This window comes from Lepisosteus oculatus, chromosome 8 (genome assembly GCF_040954835.1).
Source record: "Lepisosteus oculatus isolate fLepOcu1 chromosome 8, fLepOcu1.hap2, whole genome shotgun sequence".
Classification (NCBI taxonomy): Eukaryota; Metazoa; Chordata; class Actinopteri; order Semionotiformes; family Lepisosteidae; genus Lepisosteus; species Lepisosteus oculatus.
Genome location: NC_090703.1, coordinates 10,186,113 through 10,198,832, shown reverse-complemented (window position 1 = coordinate 10,198,832; position 12,720 = coordinate 10,186,113). Strand labels below are relative to the sequence as shown.

At 47.8% G+C, this 12,720-nt stretch overlaps 1 protein-coding gene across 6 annotated transcripts in view; it reads left to right on the top strand.

Moving 5' to 3' along the window:
* Positions 1-4,024, top strand: part of ktn1 (kinectin 1) — a 34,488-nt gene extending 30,464 nt beyond the window's left edge. For 5 of the 6 annotated variants that reach the window (XM_069193193.1, XM_069193192.1, XM_069193190.1 and 2 more), the window contains 5 exons: positions 108-191; positions 1,471-1,554; positions 2,069-2,161; positions 2,930-3,037; positions 3,191-4,024. In XM_069193193.1, coding sequence (XP_069049294.1) covers positions 108-191; positions 1,471-1,554; positions 2,069-2,161; positions 2,930-3,037; positions 3,191-3,220 — 399 coding nt within the window. In that variant the 3' untranslated portion in view covers positions 3,221-4,024. The remainder of the gene's footprint in view (positions 1-107; positions 192-1,470; positions 1,555-2,068; positions 2,162-2,929; positions 3,038-3,190) is intronic. The other variant, XM_069193194.1, reaches the window with a different exon arrangement.
* The last annotated feature ends 8,696 nt before the right edge of the window (positions 4,025-12,720 follow it).

Sequence of the window (12,720 nt, the reverse complement as noted above, 5' to 3'; positions counted from 1 at the left end):
GACATCCACGTGTTTCTGCAGCCCTTAAGCAGCCCCTTTCTGTGACTTTTTTAGAGCGGGCTTGTTTGGAATCAAGGCATCTAAAACAGTTTTAAACTTCATTTCAGCTGAAAGATCTGTTGACTGAATTGCAGAGCAAACTTGATGGTTCATATACTGAAGCAGTCAGGCAGAATGAGGAGCTGAACTTGGTAAGACCTGTCGCGACAGCGTAGAGCAGCTGCTTTCCCACAGTCCCCTGGGGCCAGCAGTCAGAGGGAGGGGCCACTCTGACTCAGTGGATGAGCAGTGGTGGTTAGCTCATCCACAACTTCAAAAGCGTGCCATGCAGCAGGTCAGAAAGATTGTTCCTGCTTTGTTTCAGCTTTTTACATCTTGCCCGATGGAAGCTGTGGATGACAAGCCATTCAGTCCTGCTCGATCTTACTGGGCCCCACTAACATTAACACACATGCTGACAGGCCTGGAAACCTCACTACTATTATTAACGCGTTTGCTCACAGACAGCCTGTCACGCAGCACTAACACAGTCTCATTCAGTGAAGGGGATGTGCAGTGTAATAGCTAACACCTGGTCAGAACAGGGTATTCAGATATAACTACCTTCGCTACATTTTGGTTATCTAGGCAGTTGTGAAAAGTAATTTTTGCATGTTGTCACTCTCAGGCTTCGGCAGTATTTTCTGTGTCTATGATGCATATTTGAGGTTTTTAATGTTACCTCTGTCCTCATGTAAAACTGTCCTGACAGACATGCCTTCCCTCTTCCAATGTAATCCCACCGAAGAGGCTGTGGTGGGTGAAAGGTGAAACCACTGAAGAGCTTTCATTGTGGTATTAATTTGATTGTTGCTGATACTGGTCTACAGGGCAGTGCTAGGTTCCAGCTGGACTGTACAGTCTACTGCCTGTAGCCTTGGAGCACAGCAGGCGTAGGGGCTGTGTTTTCCTCACTGTGGCTTACACACAGTTTCCCCACAGAGTGTGCTTCAGTCAGAACCGAGTGACATTAGGGCACCAGTGGTGAAAATATCCTGCCAGCAGCTCAGTTCGGCTCGTTTTTTGTTGTACTTGCCTTGTTTGGTACAAGCATCTCTGTAGATTGTCAAAGCTACTGGACAGAAGATTTCATCCATTGCAGATGCACACCAGAATCCTTTGGGCGATGTTAATTTGGTGGTGCTGGAGTGCCATTCCCACGCTGTATAGTTCTCAACTGCTTTATGCAGTGTTAATTTATCATCAATCACTGAAGCTCAAAATTGCCCTCCCAGAAATAGCCTGGGGTATTGCCCATCAGATTCTAGCGTATCTGCTTTAATTAGACTTTGTGGACTGTGTAGGTCCTGAGCCAGATGAATCAGCTGTGTCCTGATACCCAGGGCTTGGGCACTTCAGGCCTCCTGTGTGTTCTGGGAAGTGTGTGACTGCAGGGGGCTTATGGGTCCCTTGTCTTTCCCTGTGCTTCAGTTGAAAACCCAGCTGAATGAGACTTTGTCCAAGCTGGAAGCAGAGGAGAGCGAGAGGCAGAAGGTGGCAGGGGATCTCTACAAGGTGAGCCCTCATTCCGCTTCGTTTCGCTGCAGGTTTGGCAAGGCGGAAGAGAATTCGGTGTAATTGAACGCTGCAATTCACTTTGGAATCCAGTAGTTTCCATTTTGGGAGTACTAGTGATCCCGGAACGCTATCTGGCCATCTGAAACGGGACACGGGAATTGTTTGATGTTCCTTCCATATCCTCTGATTTGCCGCTGTTTTGTTTCGTTTTGATTTTCTGCCCTGGGAGATAAATCGTTTTAATCAGGAAGGAAAGGGCATGTCTTTCTTTGTGCACAAGACGTCACCAGTCTGCAGTCTTCGTGGGCACTGAGGTGACCCAGTCACAGTTTCTGAATACGGGACCTTGCTTCTTGAGTGGGAGACACCCAGGGGCTTGTGTCTTTGGAGCTTTAAGGAATATCCTGCTGAAAAGACTTGGCAAGACCCAGGCTCTTTTTGCAGTCCTTCACACGAGAAGCTCACACAAGCTCAGGGATACACTTGGCCTCTGCTCTCTTCCTCCTCTCAGGCACAGCAGTCCCTGGACCTGATTCAGGCTGAGATTCTGAAGGAGACGGCCCAGGTGGACCTGATAGACAACAGCACCATTGAGACGCAGAAGGTGAGCCGGGAGAAAGGGTAGAAGCTGTGAGGGAGGTGTGTGTGGGGACTGGTGTGCGTGAGACAGGTGTTCTGTGTGTGCGCGCGCGGTTGGCTCTCGTTGGGTTGGTGTTCGGCATTGGTGAGCCGTATGCTCGGAATGACAGGTGGGGAATGCAGGGTGCACACACGAGTACTAACCTGAATAGGTGATGAGGGCATCGCAAAGAAGAGTGTTTATTTGAAAGAAACCAAACAGCATCATCTTTCAGCATCTCGCAGCTTATTTTTTTCCCCACCCTGGATCGAGTCTCACTCCAGTTGAGTATAGGCTAGTGAATAGAAGAAAGAGGTACAGGAGGCGATTGGTTATGCTACGTCCTGGCGTGGTAAAGGTTGCCAGGTGTTCAAAAGCGCAGAGTGATTGCATTTTGAATTTGTTTACTTTTTAAAAAGGTTCTAAAAATGCATGGACTACTTAAAAACAGAAAGAGGTTACGTGCAAATTTAAAGTGCGGTATTGTAGAAAAAGTGCTGTACAGTACACACACATTGCGTCAGCTCGTAATGAAGCAACAGCGTTACATTTAGTCTGGTACCTGTTTAATGAGGCATGGATTAGTTTCGAAATACCGAATGGTATTTTTGCTGTATCGTCCCGTGATCGACAGAAAATGTTGCATTTGAGATGGTTGGTTGCCGAACCATCGATGATCTCCTGCAGTACAGTACGCCACCATGTGCGTGCGTGCAGCTTCCTCCCTATGTGACCCCATGTTCCGTTTCCCAGGAAACGGACAGGAAGGAGAAGATGGCGGCTGGGTTGAACCAGACTGTGATGGAACTGCAGCAGCTTCTGCAGGCTGTCAACAGAAAGCTCACCAAAGGACAGGAGTGGGTAAGACAGGGGCTGAGGGCAGGGGAAGTTTTTTTTTTTAATCTAGTGCCTTAAAAAACAAAAGAACATCCCAGCAAACGTCACTAGAATATACCTGGGTATATGAAAGGGAGTCAGATTGATTTTGGATCTCTGCGTCTTTTTTGGTTTCAGAATGAGGACAAATACCCAGCTGAGGCGTAGAGAGTTGGGGGAGGTCCTGCCTGTGACCCCCATCTTAACACAGCCCCTCCCGCCCGTCCTGACCGAGTCCGAAACACCTGCCGGACCGGCCCGCCCGATACTGGAACGAGCTCTGCTCCCGTGTGGACAGGCGTGGGCCGAGGGGAAGGGGGTGGAGGGGGGGGGGGAACTGTGGTGTCCAGATTCAGCAAATGACAAAAGAAATAAAAAAAAAACAGATTTCACAAAACAAAATCCAACTTTACATTCCTGAAGACTACAAAAAAAAAACAAGAAACCGGCAAGCGCTATAGACTGCAAGCAATGACCTTTAACCTCCGTTTCCCCTTCGTACCAGACTTTTAATACGACGCAGAATTGTTGTTTATTAGACGATCCGACTGGGAGACAGCTCCCGTCTTTAAATGTGAGTTTTTAGGAACATTTTATAAGGAAAAGGAAAAGAACACGGACCTACCTGTTGCGTTTTATTCACTATATGTTGCAGCCTGGGGCCCAGGGGGGGCGAGGCTTGTTCAGAGTCCACCGGCACCGGCTTGGCTCTGGAGGTCCAGCTTAGTGACCTGGGCTTGGAGAAGAGGGCCCGCTTGGACCCTGAGCCCTGAGAGACGCGCTGTGCTGATTCAGCAGGCCAGGCTCACACGAGCAGTTTGACCTATGTTATTAGTGGGAACACAGGCTTCCTCTCTTTCGTCTTTAGTAATCACTCCCTACTCTGTGGCTAATTTCATTCATACCGATTTTATTTTTGTTTTTTGTAAAAGGTGACAGTTTAAAAAAAAAATTAAAAGGGATGCTTGGTAATCCTGTGTCGTTGTTCTGAATTGCAGCTCGGGCAGTAGCAGCTGTACCCAGAAGTCCCTGTGAATCGGACACCTCTTTCAGGAGGCCGAGAACTGTCGTTTTCTTGATATCGTTGTTTCGGGGTGACTGCTGGTGCGTCAGATGGAGGTCCCCGCAGTAGTTTGGAGTGTACCCGTCAGGAGAAGCTGAAAGAAAGCTCCTTATGCGGTATAAAAATGTTACGAGTTGCAAACGCGAGGAAACCATTTGGCCCGTCTAGCCTGTTGGGTAGTTTTTTTCATCCAAGGTTGTCAACCAGACATTCCAGGAAGGAAACCAGGATGGCTGGGTAAACTGTTCCGCACTCCCATAATCCTGTTCCTCTTTTTTTCCACTTTTACATGCACTTCAACATCGTTTCCACCTTTGTCGTCTGGTTTAAATAAAATTTAAGTATAAAGCTTAGTTTCTGGCGTTGGGGGTAATGAAGTAATAGCTTTAAACAAATGATGTGTGGAAAATGCAGCAGTCAAGGGTAGTTTTAAGATCTGCTCTCCTGTATTCCCTCCAGTAGCCACTGGAGGGCGCTCATGCTTTAGGATTTGTGTGGCCAGCTTGTTAAAGCATTTCCACTGTGTCCCACATTGCACTTAGGTCTCTGAATTACATCCACGGCCGGATATAGTCTAGCAGGATGTCTGTGAGTGGGGGACTGCTGGAGCACATTGGGACCCGTTTCACCCACCAGTGAAGTGCAGTGTCCATGGGTCAAAAAGGCTATATTGAGGCAAGGAATTATTAAATTGACAAGTATAATCGAAATCCTACAATAGCAAAACAAATTCTCCCAGTCCCTGCTCTGCAGAAGGAGTGCATGTTTCAGAAAGCAGGTGCCTGGAAAGAGAGCCAAGCTCTTATAAGTAGACACTCTGAAGGCACTGGGAAAGCACAGTGAAGACAACTGGTCAGTCGGGGGTCATGACCACATGCGGCAAGCACTGGGTTTACTGTCTGTTACAACCATGACCAGAGGTCCATTAATGAAGGCTGTAAGGCCAAAACATCTGTCCTGAGTGTTGAGTGGTACAGGTTTTTTAAGACCATCCGCAAGGTGCTTCATCCGGATTGTGCGCAGACCATTTGCTGAAGTGTGGGAATTTGGGGTCTGTGTACCAACGCGGCTGAAAGGACTGACATTGGTTAACCTACAGAACAGAACGGTTGTGGAAATGCTGATGGGCTGTGGGAGGGTGCAGTGTTCATGTTAGTTGGAGGCTCCATGATATTCCAGGAATGCTACAAGAACAAAGCGCTTAAGTAATTAAAACAATACCAGGCAGGCTCTCATGAAAGGACCCACTGTCTGTTTTTCCCTCGAACCTTCAGACAAATCTCTTTAGGTCATGTTTGAACAATCCCATTTCTGTGTCGGAAGGGTGTATTCAGCACTCCCCTCTGGCAAGAGAAGGATTGTTTTCAGAAAACTTTATCTGGACCCTTACCATGTTCTTCCCCATTTTAGTCCAAGAAGAGGCCAAAGCAAAAACCCCATTTTTAGCAGCCGCCTCTACAGGGATATTGAAGCTTAGGGAGGTCTGTGTTCAGCTTCTCCTTTTCTCGTCCTGCTGGTTTTCAAAGAGCTTGCTGGGTGTTTCTTAGTGGGCCCAGTTCCTTCAGAGCCAGGCGACGGTTGCCCCATTCCTGTGGGCAGAGATGTATTTTATCCGGGGGTAGCGAGCTCCTCGTGTGCTGGTCTACTTCAAGGGAAAGAGGGTGGGAGTGAAACAGACAGAAGAAGAGGCCTGTGAGAGGGAGGGAGGGACAGGTTCAGTAAGAAGACTGCAGAAAAACAGGCACTCACTTTATAGGCTAGAGGTGTGCCCCAAGTCCTTTGTCTGTTTATTGGGGTGCTGGGAGATTCTGGTGTTGCTTGAACACCTTTCATCTGTAGTCCCCCTAAGTTGGAAGAATTGAAAGATTCAGGCCTGTGAATGTTGCTTCTGCTATATTCCGTGTTAGTTTCCTTAAAATGTCTGGAAGCAGCGTGTTTTGTGAGTTGTTCCAGAACACAGATGGGATTGTTTTATGCTGCTGCGGTTGGTTATTACGTTAATACAACTTGATTAGCCTGTGTGAGGAATCAGCACAGTGCTCCTGTCCCGTTCTGGCCCTGCCGAGAAAGAGTGACCCTACGTTAAGCTGTATGTGGGTGGCTAAGGGAACTGTTACTGAATACACCATTACATCCTCAATAAGGACTCCAATCCTCCATTTACATGCAGTTCATTTTTCAGAAAAGGGAGGGACACGTTTGCAACTGAGATGTTAAAGTGCAATAAAGATGGATGAAATGCCTTTCCCTGAAAGTGCCAAGAAGCTCTGCACTGCTTTCAGGGGTGCAGTTTGAAAAGCTGGGTTCCCAGGTGGCAGCTCCGGTATCTCGGGTGGATTGGAGAAGGTTGCAGAAGTGCCGAGGTTGGAGAGCTGAAAGGGAAGTGGTGATCACTCTTTGGTTCCCTTTTTTTAGCAAGTTTGTTCAGATAAACAGCTTATTTTTGAAGATCTGTAGTTCCAAAAAAAATCCTAAACAATGCAATGAAACGTTCGAGCGTGGCCCCGGGTTTCATCGGGACGTTATCGTGATAAAACACTCTCAGGCGGGGGGGGGAACATGATGACACCTCCTAGAGCTCGCTCACTGTCGGGGATGTACTGCTGGTACTGGAAATTAACATTAAAATTGCACCCTACAATGCCGTGAGGAGTTTCTCGAAACGCCTGTGCCCTCAGGAGCAGAGTTGAGGGGGTAGGCCAGCAACGTTACAGCACAGCGCTGCTTGAACTGTGGCTCCAGAAGGCCTAGCATACAGCACAGCAGGGTGTGGACACCAGTGTTCGCCTGGGTCCTACTGCATGGGCTCACAGAACAAAAGGGGCCTTTGTAATTCTCTCGTATCAGCAGATAGCATCCCCGCTACAAGCTCGGCACATTCCTGCCATTCCTCTGCCTGTCACGCTGCAGTCAGTTGACCCAGTCCAGAACAGGCCTGGCTGTGAGGAGGGTGTCCCCCAGCTGTTTCCCAAGCTCACGGGTAGACGGAGGGGGAGTAGATGACGTTGTGTCCACGAAATTGACGTTTATCCCCAGACTTTCAACAGGCCCTGTTTAACCCTGGAGGAAAAAGAGGCATCACAACTGCAACATCAAGGAAAGTGAGTGTGGGCCCACAGGGGAAAAGAGAAGGAAAATGTAGATAAAAACCAGGTGGATGCCCAAGTCTGGACTGGCTACATGTGTCAACGGACAAGGCAGTTCTGGCTGGACATTTGTTTATGGTTGGCCCTTTCCACATTCCTACCTGTGGCTCTTTCTCTTATCTGCTCATCACATAAACTCCAGCAAGGGCCTGTCACCTTGACAACTGGTGGAATCACCTTAGCAACTGACCGGGGGGGTCTCTGGAATGACTGACCGGCGAGACCAGAGACGCTCAGGACTGGGGCCCTAAACCCCCCCTCCTTGTCTTTGTTTTGTTTGGCCCTTGGCTCACTCTGAGTTTTGCATTCCTTTTCACATAGTGTTCTCAGTCTAAAGGGTGTCCTACAGAGCCTTGCTCTGTCTGCAATAAGGACGAAGAAAGGACACAGACGAGATGAGGCCATTCAGCCTGCTTGGTAGTTAGTAGTTAATTGATCCCAGGGTCCTATCCAGCTGTTTCTGGAAAGAGGTCAGGATGTCAGGGTATCGACTTCAACAACATGGCTGGGTAGTTCGCTCCAGACTCAAAACCTTCTCGCTAAAGAAGTGCCCCCCGTTCTCAGTTTTAAATAACTGTCACGTACTGTAGCTTCCACGTGTGCTCTCTGCTTATGTTTCACTAGTCGTTCTGAGGAAAACTGCTGAATTGAGCATTTTGAGAACTTGTATCAGGTCTCCTCAGAATCTTCTCTGTTTAGGACTAAAAAGGTTCTGTTTCTTTTGCCTGTGTTTCCAAAGCTGCAATATCTTCTATAATGTGCTGACCAAAACTAAACACAAAAGTCCAACTGAGGCCATACTAGTGTGTTATAGAATTTTAACATATTTCGACTAATTTAAATCCCCATTAAGCTCTATATCCTCAGTTTTTCTTTATTTCTTCCCCACATTGTAGAAGAAGTCAATGTTTCAAATCCCCTTACAAGCAGCAACTGAAGCACCTGTCAATGCTAGACTTTACCACGTCTGTCAGTCACTTGATTAAATTACTTCACACCCCTCTCCCACTTCACACAGTTGAGTTGGAGGGTCCCCCAACTCTCAAATTCAGCCCGACCCCTCCTCTCAACCCAGAACAGGGCAACTCCTCAAAATTCCAGGACGCCTGCCCCTCTGGAGCAGCACCGAGCACCTGCTCTCCATTAGGAGCGTGTTTGTTCAGAAGTGTCTTTGATCTCCCGAGCGGCTGCGATACAGGAAGTGAAGATGCTGAAAAAGAGCTCTTCTGGGCCGGGCCTGCTGTACTGGTAGACCGAGCGTGGTGAGGTAAAGGCCTGTTCCCCGTACTGGAAGAGAGGATAAGTTCAGCACGCAAGCAGTAATGTGCTGAGGAGCACACACTAACACGTGTACTGTACTAGTCCTCACAGTTATGGAGTGCAGACTTGCTCCTGACAGGGCTGCTGAAAACTCTAGATGCTTGGTTGGCTTATTCTGGAAATTGCAGCATTTAATTGCATTGGCGAGTAATTAAAAAATGTGTGGAGAGCAGGTCAGAGTCGTGTCCTCTGAGAAAGAATAGTACAGTTTGTACCTGCCTGTTGATACTTTGTCCTGCAGCCGTGGTTATAATTAGTAAATCCATTCATCGGTACTTATTCATGAATTTTAATGAGCTCTACTTGTGGTGCTTCGATTCGGACACCTGCATCCGTGTTTGTTATAAGGTTAAAGTTCTTCCCTGATTTGGTTCTAGATTAATGTGTCTGTTTACTTCTAGACATGCTTTCTCACTTGAAAGGTGGTTTAACAGCAATATAATAGGTTTGATTTTTGCAGTCACTTGGCGGACCTCAGCGTAGTCTGTAGCTCTTACAGACATCTCTTTGCATGTTAAACGAGTCTGTGCACCTAAGTGCTGTAGAACAAACTTTAAGCAACAGCAGGGAAAGAGGGCAGGAGGAGTAAAACCCTTAGCATTCTAGTGTTGCACTTTTGTTGGGAACTTCATAGCAAGCTGATTATTCATACAGAGTATTGAAAGCAAACAAGACTGGGAAAAAGAAATAAAGAAAAAACAGGTATTTGGTAATCAGTTATGTTTTTCACAAGGCTCTGCCCCCTTCTCCAGTCTGGAAAATGTTAACCAGTTCAGCTCGACTGCTTCAGTCCTCGGTGAATTATCTTGGCCCACAAAAAATCCACCCGTCTCGAGTGGACCTTGTGGTTTTCAGTAATGGTCAGCTGCTGACAGAGCCCAGCCTCAAACGGGTCACATCTGGATTACGGGCCTCAGCCTGAGATTCAGACAAGCTCCTTTATGGACAGAGCCACTTATGTTTTGTGCTTTTTAATTAATGATCTGCATCCCAACGTGACTAGATTCTTCCTTTCTGAGCTAATCTCTTGATTATCCTGGCACATGGTGTGTCCCCTGAGCCTGGCACAGTATCACATGGCAGGCCATGTGTTGTCAGAGTGGGTCACAGGAAGTTTCCGGGCTCCTGCGCACACACAGGCACATGACACCAACCTTGAGCAGTCACCTCTCTCACTTCACAAAGGTGGCACGCCAAAGTTTGCAAGCATTGATAGGGAACCTAACCAGCAACTGTATCTCCATGGTGACAGGACTCTTCCTCCTTTGCTGGCGCTCTCCCAGCATCCATCTGATTTGAGATAAACCCTCTAATCCCACACTGTCACGCAGCGCAGTCATCACTGTGAGAGAGAGGCACGCGGAGGGAGATGGGTATCTCCTAGTTCCTCAACTTCTACCAGCCTGCTGTTCTGCCCGGATCCCTGCTTTTGTGTGTCTCATCCAGGTCCACACTCCCTTGGCCATTCCGGGTTTCTCACTTCTAATATCTCGCCCACTTTCCCCTTCTTTTCTCTCATACCCATCCTTGTGGCCCAGACCTCCTCCTTTTCTTGCTGCACCTAGACTCAAACCACAAGTGCACAAAACATCCTTCTTCCCAGATGCTCTTTCAGCCCACTCTTCCTTCCTCTCTCTTCGTCTCCCTTCTCTAACCTCTTCCGCCCCTCTAGCTCAGTGTTTCAGCTCTCAACCCACCCAGCTTGGCTCTCTCCCGTTAGCTCAGCTCTAACCTCTGGCCCACACTGCCTCCCTCCAGCTGTGCTGTGTTGTGAAAGGCCGTGTGCTGCTTCCTCCTTGTTCAAAGCTGTGTGAATTTTTCCCAGCTGCTCCTCCACAGTGGAGGTGGGCTCCAGACCGCGGAGTGCATAGCTAGCATTCCGTGGACATGTGGCAGTCTCACTGTGGGATTTTGGCTGTATCGTGCACTGATGTGTTCCAGCACATCGTCCAGTCTGGTACTGTTAGCACTCCAGATCATGTCAGTAGGCTGGTCCATGTGCCTTTCCCTATGGAGTGGCTTGCTGGCATAGTGGGCTCCACAGTAATGGGAGTGGAAGTTATGGAACCTGAAAGCTGCTTTTGCCTCTCCATTATCTTTGACCATCCATTGTGCTGTAAGATGCAAATGGACCATATCCTTTCTTCTTCATTCTCTGCAAGCAGGACACACACACAAGCCAGATCCACCCATTGTGTTCAGTTAGGATACCGAACATTTTGTGTCCTGTTCTCCTGCAAGGTTTTGATGGGGAACAGTGTTTTAGCTGGCTTGTACGTGCGTTTGTATGTCCCTGTGTCACTACGTCACCTAGAGCGAGCTCGTCCTCTGGTCTTCTCGCAGAGACCAGCATGCCCAGCTCTGCACAGGCTCCCTCTCTACCACACACGCACACACACACGCACACACAGAGACACACGCACACACAGAGACACACGCACACACAGAGACACACGCACACACAGAGACACACACACACACACACACAGAGACACACACACACACGCACACACGCACACACAGAGACACACACACACACACGCACACACAGAGACACACACACACACGCACACACAGAGACACACACACAGAGACACACACACACACACACAGAGACACGCACAGAGACACACGCACGCACACACAGAGACACACACACACACACACACACACACACACACACACACACACACAGAGAGAGACAGGCCTTGCAGGCTCCCTTCCACTCTGAAGCAATGACCTGCACAAATTGAAATTGATCTGCTGGTTAATTACCACATGGAAGACAAGGGTTGTGGAGGGGAGGAGATGGGGCAGATGGGTTTAAAGGTCTGTGAAGTGTGGGCAGCTGTGGACAATGGGAGGGAGCGAAGTGGGAGCTTGTTCTAACAATAACCCTGAAGATATTTTCAGCTTAATATAGGAAGAGACAAATTGTGTCACAGTTTTTAAAAGGGAGGATCTTCATGAAGGGAGAAGCGCAGAACGTATTCTGATCAATGAGGACCTTTTACTTATGTATCTGACCTCATTATGCACTCAGATGAACTGATATATCTATCCCCATGCATAAAGGGGGGGATTTTTTTTTTTTACAAAAGAACTTTGAAACATGCCCTGCTGAAAACCTGCTCTCCAGCTGGACCGGAACGGAGCACCGTGCAATGTGTCACTGACAGTGAAGAGATGTGCTTTACCTGCAGCAAACCTCACCGTCTCAGAGTACGGGCAGCAGATCCTGATCATCTACCCATGCTGTACGCATCAGTGTCTTACCACAGGCAGCAGATCCTGATCATCTACCCATGCTGTACGCATCAGTGTCTTACCACAGGCAGCAGATCCTGATCATCTACCCATGCTGTACGCATCAGTGTCTTACCACAGGCAGCAGATCCTGATCATCTACCCATGCTGTACGCATCAGTGTCTTACCACAGGCATCAGATAATGATCATCTACCCATGCTGTACGCATCAGTGTCTTACCACAGGCAGCAGATCCCGGTCTATGCATGGTTTTTATTCTAGCTGAGCCATCAGTTAATGAATTTAAGTGATTTATTTATTCATTCTTTTGGGATGTTAATAGTTGGTCATCATTTCCAGACACCTACAAGATTTTATCACTACCTTGACACCTTTACTTTTTAGGACCCAAAAACTAGAAGAGAAAACCCAAGAACCCTTATGAGGTTTCATTTCAGTTATAGCTCAAGCTGAAGTGTAATACAGAAAGGCAGTGGGGTCCTGAGGAGCAGATTTGGGCATCCCTGCTGTAGATGTACATGTTCAGGGGTAACCACAGGCTGGGAAGTAATAGTGACATGTGACACTATTTTCCAATTGAAATCTGGAATCATGCTCTCTTTCCAATTATGCCCTGGGAAAACAGTCAGGTCAATGATGCTTACTGATGCCTGGACCTACACTATCCGGTTAAAATAACTGAACCTTTTTTAGTTTTGAACAGAGATCTGTATTCAAATTCACCGAAGGCTCTGACAAAGTCAGTCCAGAAACAACAGTGAAAGAGGGAAAGAGGAACCAGAGGTTAGAATGTGGAAGCGCATTTAAAGGGGTTTGAAAACAGGAACAGGGTGCGCTTCTGTGTGCAAATAGCTGTGGGAGTTTTGAACA